This window comes from Callithrix jacchus, chromosome X, assembly GCF_049354715.1.
Source record: "Callithrix jacchus isolate 240 chromosome X, calJac240_pri, whole genome shotgun sequence".
In the NCBI taxonomy this organism is placed as follows: domain Eukaryota; kingdom Metazoa; phylum Chordata; class Mammalia; order Primates; family Cebidae; genus Callithrix; species Callithrix jacchus.
Genome location: NC_133524.1, coordinates 15,601,987 through 15,614,130, shown reverse-complemented (window position 1 = coordinate 15,614,130; position 12,144 = coordinate 15,601,987). Strand labels below are relative to the sequence as shown.

Here is a 12,144-nt window from a genome sequence, read left to right as displayed (position 1 = left end):
TTGTGTTGGCCAGCTGATAAGAGAAAGTTGCCCAACCTATGTATTCTTGGGCAATACATAAGGAAAAATACATAGGGAAAGAGAATTTCCCTATGTATTTTTAGAGAAGGTTGATTCATGGCATATTTGAGTACTTCATCCAGAACCTAGGGCATCTCTTTAATCCATTTCACTATGACTCTTCCATGATCAAGGATAGCCCACATTTTTCAGAAATGGGCACGAACTTTACCCTTGCTTGAAATGCAAGTGAATGATCAGGAGGGAACCTTGCTGTGGGACCTTGTCCCAGATGGAACTACCATGGTGAGTAGTATGATGCTTCTAGTCTGACACTTTCACTTGGAGAGGCATCCAAGATATGCCTTTTATTAGATACAGGCTTGGCCAGGCATGGTGGCTGATGACTGTAATCCTAGCACTTCGGGAGGCCAACGCAGGTGGATCACCTGAGGTCAGGGGTTCAAAACCAGCCTGGCCAACATAGCAAAACCTCATCTCTACTAAAAATATGAGAATTGTTTTGTCTAGATTTTCTTCTAGGGTTTTTATGGTGTTTTGTCTTATGTTTAGGTCTTTAATCCATCTGGAGTTAATTTTAGTGTAAGGTGTCAGGAAGGGGTCCAGTTTTGCTTTCTGCACATGGCTAGCCAGTTTTCCCAACACCATTTATTAAACAGGGAATCCTTTCCCCATTGCTTGTTTTTGACAGGTTTGTCAAAGATCGGATGGTTGTAGATATGTTGTGTTGCCTCCGAGGCCCCTGTTCTGTTCCATTGGTCTATATCTCTGTTTTGGTACCAGTACCATGCTGTTTTGATTACTGTAGCCTTGTAGTATAGTTTGAAGTCCAGTAGTGTGATGTCTCCCTCTGTGTCCTTTTTGCTTAGGATTGACTTGGCTATGTGGGCTCTCTTTTGGTTCCATATGAAGTTTAAGGTGTTTTTTTCCAGTTCTGTGAAGAAGGTCATTGGTAGCTTGATGGGGATAGCATTGAATCTGTAAGTTACTTTGGGCAGTATGGCCATTTTCATGATATTGACTCTTCCTAACCATGAACATGGAATGTTTCTCCATCTGTTTGTGTCCTCTCTTATTTCGTTGAGCAGTGGTTTGTAGTTCTCCTTGAAGAGGTCCTTTAAGTTCCTTGTTAGTTGTATTCCTAGGTATTTTATTCTCTTTGTAGCAATTGTGAATGGCAGTTCGTTCTTGATTTGGCTCTCTTTAAGTCTGTTATTGGTGTAGACGAATGCTTGTGATTTTTGCACATTGATTTTGTATCCTGAGACTTTGCTGAAGTTGCTTATCAGTTTCAGGAGATTTTGGGCTGAGACCATGGGGTCTTCTAGATATACAATCATGTCATCTGCAAATAGAGACAATTTGGCTTCCTCCTTTCCTATTTGAATACCCTTTATTTTTTTTTCTTGCCTGATTGCTCTGGCTAGAACTTCCAGTACTATATTGAATAGGAGTGGTGAAAGAGGGCATCCTTGTCTAGTGCCAGAATTCAAAGGGAATGCTTCCAGTTTTTGCCAATTCAGTATGATATTGGCTGTTGGTTTGTCGTAAATAGCTTTTATTATTTTGAGATACGTTTCGTCAATACCTAGTTTATTGAGGGTTTAGCAAAAGCGCTGTTGAATTTTGTCAAAGGCCTTCTCTGCATCAATTGAGATAATCACGTGGTTTTTGTCTTTGGTTCTGTTTATGTGGTGAATTATGTTTATAGACTTGCATATGTTGAACCAGCCTTGCATCCCCAGGATGAATCCTACTTGATCATGGTGGATAAGCTTTTAGATGTGCTGTTGCAATCGGCTTGCCAGTATTTTATTGAAGATTTTTGCATCTATGTTCATCATGGATATTGGCCTGAAGTTTTCTTCTCTTGTTGAGTCTCTGCCAGGTTTTGGTACCATCGTGGTGTTGGTCTCATAAAATGATTTGGGAAGGATTCCCTCTTTTTGGATTATTTGGAATAGTTTCAGAAGGAATGGTACCAGCTCCTCTTTGTGTGTCTGGTAGAATTCGGCTGTGAACCCATCTGCACCTGGGCTTTTTATGTCTGGTAGGCTCTTAAGTGCCGCCTCAACTTCAGATCTTTTTATTGGTCTATTCAGTGTTTCAACCATTCAGGACATAGGCGTAGGCAAGGACTTCATGATGAAAACACAAAAAGCATTACCAACAAAAGCCAAAATAGACAAATGGGACCTAATCAAACTCCACAGCTTCTGCATGGCAAAAGAAACAGTCATTAGAGTGAACCAGCAACCAACAGAATGGGAAAACATTTTTGCAGTTTACCCATCTGACAAAGGGCTGATATCCAGAATCTACAAAGAACTAAAACAGATTTACAAGAAAAAAACAAGCCCATTCAAAAGTGGGCAAAGGATATGAACAGACACTTTACAAAAGAAGACATACATGAGGCCAACAAACATATGAAAAAATACTCATCATCACTGGTCATTAGAGAAATGCAAATCAAACCACATTGAGATACCATCTCATGCCAGTTAGAATGGCGATCATTAAAAAATCTGGAGACAACAGATGCTGGAGAGGATGTGGAGAAACAGGAGCACTTTTACACTGCTGGTGGGAGTGTAAATTAGTTCAACCCTTGTGGAAGACAGTGTGGCGATTCCTCAAGGACCTAGAAATAGAAATTCCATTTGACCCAGCAACCTCATTACTGGGTATATATCCCAAGGACTATAAATCGTTCTAGTATAAGGACACATGTACACGAATGTTCGTTGCAGCACTGTTTACAATAGCAGCGACCTGGAATGAACCTAAATGCCCATCGATGATAGATTGGACAGGGAAAATGTGGCACATATACACCATGGAATATTATGCAGCCATCAAAAATGATGAGTTCATGTCCTTTGTAGGGACATGGATGAACCTGGAAACCATCATTCTCAGCAAACTGACACAAGAACAGAAAATGAAATACCACATGTTCTCATAGGCCGGTGTTGAAGAATGAAAGCACATGGACACAGGGAGGGGAGCACTACACACTGGGGTCTGTTGGGAATAGGGGAGGGACAGCGGGGGGTGGAGAGTTGGGGAGAGATAGCATGGGGAGAAATGCTAGATATAGGTGAAGGGGAGGAAGGCAGCAAATTACACTGCCACGTGTGTACCAATGCAAATACCTTGCATGTTCTTCACATGTACCCCAAAATCTAAAATGCACTAAAAAAATATGAGAATTATCCAGGCATGGTGGTGCATGCCAGTAGTCCCTGCTACTCAGGAGGCTGAGGCAGGAGAATCACTTGAACCCAGGAAGCAGAGGTTGTAGTGAGTGGAGATTGTGCCACTGTACTCCAGCCTGGGTGACAGAGTGAGACTCCATCTCAAAAGTAAATAAATACAGCCTTCGGGTAAATGGTCTTTTTTAAGTGGTCATATTTTAGATTTGGGCTTAATCCTCTGTAAACTTCAGAATTAGGAGAAAATGAAATGCTCCAGGGAGTAGGATTTCCCACTTAGAACATAGAGTATATTTGCACTTTTTTGTGCGTGTCAAATAACTTGCTTTATCTTTACAGAATCTGAGAAGTTTCTGTCTTTCCAACCCTGCCTTCTAACATAAAATAGCGAAAATAGGGGTTTAGGAGTAAAAAAGGTTTGGATATGGATCTTATTTATTAGATAGTACTTGAGATATGTAGTTCTAGAACTATTGGATGTTTCTGGTTAGAAGGAAGTTTCTTTCGTTTACTTAACACTGCTGTGGATGTCAGCACATGCAGTTTGCCAAATCACAGTTAGATTAGAACTTACAAACTGAGTTCTTGGTAACAGGAGCACTGAGTGCTAGAAGGTTTAAAATAGATGTCATATGATACCAATTATAACTCAGTGAAATTTTACCGTCCTAGGACCCTATACAGAGCATAAGCCAAAATGGAAGATGGTCCTGTTTTCTATGGCTTTAAAAACATTTTTATTACAATGTTTGCTACGTTTTTTTTCTTTAAGCTTTTGATTAAAGTTTTTTTGGCTCTCCTAACCCATTTCTATATCGTCAAAGGAAATAGAAAAGAAGCGGCTAGGATAGCAGAAGAGATCTATGGTGGAGTTTCAGGTAAAGGTACATGAATTTGTTCCCAATATTTAAAAAAATCCCTCCTAGATAATTCACATGAATAGTATTTCTCAAAGGCAGATTATATTTATAGTTTGATTTTAAGTGGGCAGTTTGAAAAATTGTCACTTTAAGTAGCAAATGTTGTTGGCTGCATCCATTTGTGGAGGATTTTCAGCTGTATTTTTTGCAAGTTAGTAGATCTTGTAGCAGTTGTTTAAGACGTAAACAGGTAGCGGCTTACTAAGAGTATTTCGAGCAACTTCCTTTCTACTGGCCCAAATAATTACTTGTATAGAATTATTTTCTTTACAATTTTTAAGCATACTTTAACAATGAAGAGCATTCTAACCAGACTAAATTTTCTCAGGAAATATAATGGCTAATAAATTGTAATTAAAGCAGCAAACATGGCATGCTGTCTGTATTTTTGTGCTGTGATTTGCAATTAGGATTGATTAACCACTTGTCGCTGTCAGGAAAAGCCCTTTGCTAAAACCATTTTATATGGTAGCATGCAAAGCACTCTAAACAAAGTTTATTTTAATATGAAATGCCAAGATTTGGGTAAAAGATTTTAAATTCTCATGCTTTGTAGAGATTAGTGTCCATTTCTTTCAAGAAATGAGTCACTTTAATTGTAGTGAGGTGTTACAAAAGTAAATGAGTCAGATATCCCTGTCACTGCTGGATTGTCACTTAATAGAGGAGTATTTATTCATAAACAGAGTTCAGAATTTCCCTATGTATTTTTAGTGTTTGCAGGGGTTCCAGGATTACATCATTCTTTATCTAGTATCCATTTCAATTTGCATCCAGGATTCTTTTTCAAAATAGACTTATGCTATGTGATTCCAATACACTAGACAACTCAGAAGACGCTAGACAACAGCAGTCTTATCCAAAGAAATAAGATCTCCAAGGACGAAGCATCAGAATGCTTCAGTTAACTGGGGAAAATGAGAAGAATTGTGAAGTTTCAGAAAGTATCAGAAGGTCCGGACCATGGAAAGAGATTTCTTTTGGGGATTATATTTGTCACACATTTCAGGGAGGTATGTTACTTTGACTAGTTAAAAAAAAGTAATGCTTCTATTTAGTTTCAAGTTAAGCATCATCTGAAAAGTTATTTTCTAATTTAATTTGTTAATTTGGGCAAAGGCTTTCTAAAATTTTCAGTAATAGTTTTGGTGCTCTTATAGATACATCATTCTTCTGGTTTAAATGAGATGAAGTCCAACAAAGTCAGTATTGGCAAGAACATGTTAAAAATGTTTTCTCCTGTTGCTCCTGTGCATTATTTCTGTCTTTGTGATTTTTAATTAAGTGCGCTCTTTAAAAAGTATTAAAAAACCTTCTTATAGTCAAAACCCATATAAGCATGGTTTGAATTTAGTCTGGAGCTGGAATACAAATCTCTTAAATATAGTTCATTCATTCTGTAGTGCAAATATCTTTACTTGTTCAATTTCTTAAAATAACACGCATTTAATTTGCAAGCAGTATAGTGTTCTAAGGTCAAAAACGTTTTTTATTTATTGTTAAAGGGACAGGGAATGGTGCATGTCAATTTCCCAATTTCATTTCCTTCGTGTGTGTGTGTGTGTGTGTGTGTGTGTGTGTGTGTACATATACACGAATCCCCTCCATCCCATATATAATAGAGAGTATATCCAGATTTGGTAAATAAGACTTTCTGGGTTTTTTATTGTTTTGTTTTGGATTTTTGAGATGGATCCTTGCTCTGTCACCCAGTCTGGAGTGCAGTGGTGTAATCTTGGCTCAGTGCAACCTCTGGGTTTCAAGTGAGTCTCGTGCCTCAGCTTCCTGAGTCGCTGGGATTACAGGTGCACGCCACCATGCCTGGCTAATTTTTGTATTTTTAGTACAGACAGAGTTTCACCATGTTGGCCAAGCTGGTCTCAAACTCCTGACCTCAACTGATCTGCTTGCCTTGTCCTCCCAAAGTGCTGGGATTATAGGTGTGAGCCCCCATGTTCAGCCACTAAATAAGTCTTTCTATAAGAATGTAGGCAGTAACATGCCAGGACCAGTATTTTTCATGTGATTCTATGCTTTTTCTTTTGACACCACTATCGACAGTCAGATACTATATATTTAAGTTAGGTATATTAAAAATCTAGAGCAAAATTTTGTGAAAGTGTTAAATTCAAAGCAGGAATCAAACTCTAACCAGAAATCACGTTTGCTTTTCATTGGTCAGACAAATATTTGTTGGGAAAATATATGACATTTAATCAGTAAATTGGCTTATTAACTTAGAAAAGTCTTAGCCCAAGGTTAAGTTTCTTGATTTTGCTAGCGTATGCTATTCCCGTAAACTATTGTCAGCAATGTCAAAAACAACGAAGGGCAGGAAAACCCTAGCCAGGGCACAGGTTAGACTTTCGTAGATCTGGAGCCCTTTCTTTTTGGAGGCTGCATTTAACACTGAATACCTCATTAAATATCATTCTTTGAGCTGTAAAAGCTTTGGGGAAGTCATTTTTTATTTTTTATGTTTTGCGATGGGGGTGTATTTCATAGTCTGGAATACATTCTGCTGTTTGTCTTTGTGGCTTAAACTATTACATTTTGATGATCACTCACCATAGTTCAATTAAGCCATGGTTGACTGTTACTAGTTTTGGTTTTTAAGCTTCTTTATTTTGTCAATTATATGTTGTTTTTTATTTTAAAGTTTAAAACATTGTCCTTGAGCCTTGGTGTTATGTCTAGAACACCAGATGGATCACTGGATCCCACCTTCAGTCCATAGATATTTCTGCAGGCACCATCTCAGGAGAGAGGTATGATTTTTCAACCGTTGCTAATTTGTACGAAGCTATGTTTAGTACTATGACTTGGTCATCAAGAAAGAAAATACAGTGTAGATACAGATAGATCATGTTTTTTACAACCCTTCAGCCAGCCATGTTTCAGAATTCAATAGTTTTTGAATGTTAGAAAGATCATACAATGTACATACTGTCTATTACACAGCACTTTTGGTAGTGCCTGGCGCTGCCTCCCACAATCAAACATTTTGATTTTCTATAGTGAACATATAAATATTCACATTAGGTGGGAAATACAAAGAAAAGTAGTAAATTGCTTAACCTGAGTCCTGGCCATGCTTTGCTGCTAAGCAAGCTTGTATCAAATTTGGGGAAAAGCTTGGTTTTCAGAATTGGAGGAACTTTACAAGTGTAGATGAGAGGTTTTAGAACTGTAGTGCCCTTTTTCAAAACAAAAAAAGGCTATTTTAAGCTACGTCCAAAAATTCAGTACTATTCTAAGTGTTATGCTTAAAAATCACTTGATGGACTGACCATGATTTGACAGCTATGCTTCTGCCTGACTCAGCTTTCTGAATCCTTTTTCCTGTCTTTTCCATTCCAATGGGATTGCCTTTGTTTCATTCTTCCCCAAACCTCTACCTAGCCTTCTGCTCTTATTTAGTTTTGCTGGTTGTCTCCGCAAACATTGGCCTAACTATCCTCTAAGCTGCGCGTATCAGGTGCCTGCTGGCTTTTCCTAGGTTAGGACAACCAGTCCTTGGCAGAAGCTCAGCCTTCCACCAGTCCCCTTTAGCTCAGTTCTCCCGCCCTCAAGAGTTCGAAGGAGTCTTCTTTCTAATATGCTGCAACATAGTAAATTGTGTCTAACACAGCTCACTGTGTCTTATCTCTTCTCTAGGACTGGACATTCTGGAGAAGATTCATTTTAACTCAATTTTATTCTAAAATTTTAGATATCTCAGGAAATATATTCTATTTTCCCAGTTACCTTTGTTTCACATAAAACACTGTTAATTCTGCTAGGCTCTTATCTGTATTTTGGTTCAAAATTAAAATTCCTTATGACTTTTCCTTAACAAATGCTACAGAAGTTGTTGTTTCATATGATTTTATTTATGTATGTATTTATTTATTTTTGAGACGGAGTTTCCCTCTTATTGCCCAGGCTAGAGTGCAATGGTGTGATCTCGGCTCACTGCAACCTCCACCTCCCAGGTTAAAGTGATTCCCCTGCCTCAGCCTCCAGAGTAGCTAGGACTACAGGTGCCTGCCACCACGCCCAGCTAATTTTTGTATTTTTAGTAGAGACAGGGTTTCACCATGTTGGCCGGGCTGGTCTGAAACTCCTGACCTCAGGTGATCTGCCTGCCTCGGCCTCCCAAAGTGCTAGGATTACAGATGTGAGCCACTGCACCCGGCCTCATGTGATTTTAGAACTTGAATAAAGAGAATAAAGATTGTTCCATGTGCACTGGGGATTATAACCAGTTAGGTCATCTTTTAAAAAAAAAACCAGTAATCTGAGGCTGGGTGCAGTAGCTCATGCCTATAATCCCAGCACTTTGGGAGGCCAAGGTAGGTGGATCACTAGGTCAGGAGTTCAAGACTAGCCTGGCCAAGATGGTGAAGCCCTGTCTCTACTGAAACTACAAAAATTAGCCAGGTGCAGTGGTAGGCGCCTATAATCCCAGCTACTCGGGAGGCAGAAGAATCGCTTGAACCCAGGCAGCAGAGGTTGAAGTGAGCCGAGATCACACCACTGCCCTCCAGCCTAGATGACAGAGTGAGACTCCGTCTCAAAACAAACAAACAAACAACAACAAAAAAAAAAAACAAGAAAAAACCAGTAATCTGAAATACTTGTTGAAATTAGTGTGAGAATTACAAAAAGAAAGTTTAATTGGTTTTTATCTCAAGTTGCTGGAACTTTGACGATTGTTCTCCATCTGAACCAATTTTTTTATTGAGATATATGGTTTTAGAAGCTGTCGTGAAGTTGCTATTCAAACAGTCTGAGATACAAATCGCATTCTGAGAAAAATTCAAAGGGGGAAATGAAAAAGTACTTGAACATTTTCTGTACACCTCATCAGGGATAAGCAAACATATTTGTCGAGTTAACTATCTTCATGATGTGTTTGCAGCCCTGTGACACAGGCAGTCTGCCAAAAAACTAAAAATAGGTTGCCTTAGAAGAGAATGATTGAGTCCTACTTAAGCATTCATTTATTTGATTTATTTGGAGAGCTCAGTTGCATATTTCCTGAAGGGAACGGAAAAACTCCCAAGCTGCCAAGTAACTTTTATCCTCAATTTCTTACAATTAGCTCCAATTTGCAAAATAAGAATGGTTAACAGTGAGAGACTCTGTTGGGAACAAGAATAGAAAAGCAGGAGACCCCACTGTGGCATTTTCTGGAAAAGGGTTCTGTGTGAAAACCCTTGAAGGTCCTTTGAAGCAAGTACTGGGAAATGATGGGACTAGAAAAATTACTTTCTTGAGAGTTTCCCGTTGGGAACAAAAAAGGATTTCTACTTTTAAGGCAGTAAAATTGATTTATTTCACATCATTTATAGTAGTGGTCTGCAACCTTTTTGGCACCAGGGACCGCTTTCATGGAAGACAGTTTTTTCCATGGATGGCTGTGTGGGGAGATGGTTTTGGGATGATTCTTGTGTAATACATTTATTGTGCACTTTATTTCTATTATTATTACATTGTAATATATAATGAAATAATTATACAACTCACCACAATGTAGAATCGGTGGGAGTCCTGAGCTTGTTTTCCTGCAACTAGATGGTCCCATCTAGGAGTGATGGGAGACAGTGACAGATCATCAGGCACTAGACTCTTATAAGGAGCACCCAACCTAGATCCCTTATATGCACAGTTCACAATAGGGTTCACACTCCTATGAGAATCTAGTGCCAATGAAGATCTGACAGGAGGCAGAGCTCAAGAGGTAATGCAAGTGATGGGCAGTGGCCGCAAATATAGAAGAAGCGGCCGGGTGCAGTGGCTCACGCCTGTAATCCCAGCATTTTGGGAGACTGAGGCAGATGAATCCCTTGAGGTCAGGAGTTCGAGACCAGCCTGAGCAACATGGCAAAGTGACGTCTCTACTGAAAATACAAAAATTAGCTGGGAGTGGTGGTGCATGGCTTTGGTCCTAGCTACTTTTGTCCTTGGGCTTTGGTGTTATGTCTAGAACCCCAGATGGATCACTGGATCCCACCTTCAGTCCACAGATATTTAGACAGGAGGCTGAGGCCAGAGAATCGCTTGAATCCAGGAGGTGGAGGTTGCAGTGAGCCAACATCATGCCACTGCTCTCCAGCCTGAGTGACAGAGTGAGACTCCGTCTCAAAAAAAAAAAAAAAATACATAAGACGTGTCACTTGCTCACCTCCTGCTGTGTGGCCTGGTTCCTAACAGGCTACAGAATGGCCCAGGGGTTAGGGATCCCTGATTTATAGAGAGGAGGTTGATATCACAGCATCCCAAGACAAGTCAGTCTACCACGAGAATAAGCAAAATTTAAAAACCAATAGTTCTTAAAACCAGAACAGGGTGTGTTCTAAAGTCCTCATAACTTGGGTTTCAGCCCTATTTCTGATGCTTCCTAACCATGAGACAGCTTCATGTGGAGCAGTGGTTGTTGTGAGTTTTGGGATGTTACCATTCATAAGATCAAGGCTCTTCCCCGCTTCACTGAAAGCTATGGGATGGGTACTCTAGGAGAAATACAAGTTTAGATAAGGGGCATTCAGAAGGAGGGGAGCCTGGTATTTCACTCTCAAGTTGGAAATCTGCTTAGAAAGACAACTTGCTGAATCCCCCATGCCACACGAATATGAGGAAGAGAATTGGAAAGCAGCGGTGTGGTGAGGGAGAAGCCCAGGACAACCACCATTCCCTCTTTCTTGGTAGAATGAAAGATGGCACCACAGGCTTGTTACCTTGATCTCAGAGGCATAGGGTTGTAATGGGGGACATTAGAGGATGCTGCAGTGATGGGAGACACTAGGAGAGGTGGCCAAATGCCAATGGGTGGGAAAGGTGTGTGGGCCTAAGCCTCATGCCACAGATCTGGAGTGAGGCTTGAAGTTGAGACTGATCAAGCAGGACTAGCCTCCTCTTCCAGTTAGCATATCCCGTCCTATTTCCCTTTCCTGTCCCTCTCGTTTCTCCCCAGTTACAAGATGCTAGAGGAGTTAAACCCTAGAAGAAGGAAGTGGGGACCAGGTGTGGTGGGTCACACCTGTAATCCCAGCACTTTGGGAGGCTGAGGCGGGCGGATCACCTGGTCGGGAGTTTGAGACCAGCCTGACCAACATGGAGAAACCCTGTCTCTACGAAAAATACAAAATTAGCTGGGTGTGGTGGTGCATGCCTGTAATCCCAGCTACTCGGGAGGCTGAGGCAGGAGAATCACTTGAAGGTTGCAGTGAGCTGAGATCGCGCCGTTGCCCTCCAGCCTGGGCAACAAGAGTGAAACTCCATATCAAAAAGAAAAAAAAAGGAGGAGGAGATGGGAACCATATGAAAAACATGCTGCCCTTCTGTCTCTAGCTGCTGGATGGGCTGAAGAAGGCCACACCCTGCCCGGGAGTAGGAAAAGGCCAGGAGCTGTGAAGAGGATCAGAGATTATAGTTAGAAAGAGAGCTAGTCTGTGTTATTTTAAAAACTCTTTATGAAAGTATGATTTAAATACAGAGACATGTACAAAACCTAAGTCAACAACTGCATGAATGTTCACAAAGTGAACATAATCAGGAATCAGCACCTAAAAGCAAGAAATTGCATATTTACAGCATGGCTACCACCATGCCCTCTTGCAGACAGTTCTCACCCCTACTCAGCGTGCTTTTGACTCCTAATACCCAAGGCGAATTTGCCTTCCTTGTGTACTTTATAGCAGGGGTTCCAAACCCCCAAATCAAAGACCAGTACCAGTCCGTGGCCTGTTAGGAACTGGGCCACACAGCAGGAGGTGAGCGGCAGGTTAGGGAACATTACCGCTTGAGCCCCACCTCCTGTCAGATCAGTGGTGGCATTAGATTCTCATAAGAGTGCAAGCCCTATTGTGAACTGCACATGTGAGGGACCTAGACTGCACTCTATTTATGAGAGTCTAATGCCTGATGATCTGAGGTGGAACAGTTTCATCCTGAAACTACCACCACCTCCTCCCACGCTGGTCTGTGGAAAAGTTGTCTTC

General features: G+C 40.6%; 1 protein-coding gene across 6 annotated transcripts in view; it reads left to right on the top strand.

Moving 5' to 3' along the window:
* Positions 1–3,911: 3,911 nt before the first annotated feature.
* ASB11 (ankyrin repeat and SOCS box containing 11) overlaps positions 3,912–12,144 on the top strand; it is a 31,355-nt gene continuing 23,122 nt past the window's right edge. For 2 of the 6 annotated variants that reach the window (XM_078362798.1, XM_002762642.5), the window contains exon 1: positions 3,912–4,117. In XM_078362798.1, coding sequence (XP_078218924.1) covers positions 3,937–4,117 — 181 coding nt within the window. In that variant the 5' untranslated portion in view covers positions 3,912–3,936. Of the gene's footprint in view, positions 4,124–4,973; positions 5,173–12,144 lie in introns of those variants that run through there. The other 4 variants (XM_078362797.1, XM_008988979.5, XM_078362799.1 and 1 more) reach the window with 2 other exon arrangements.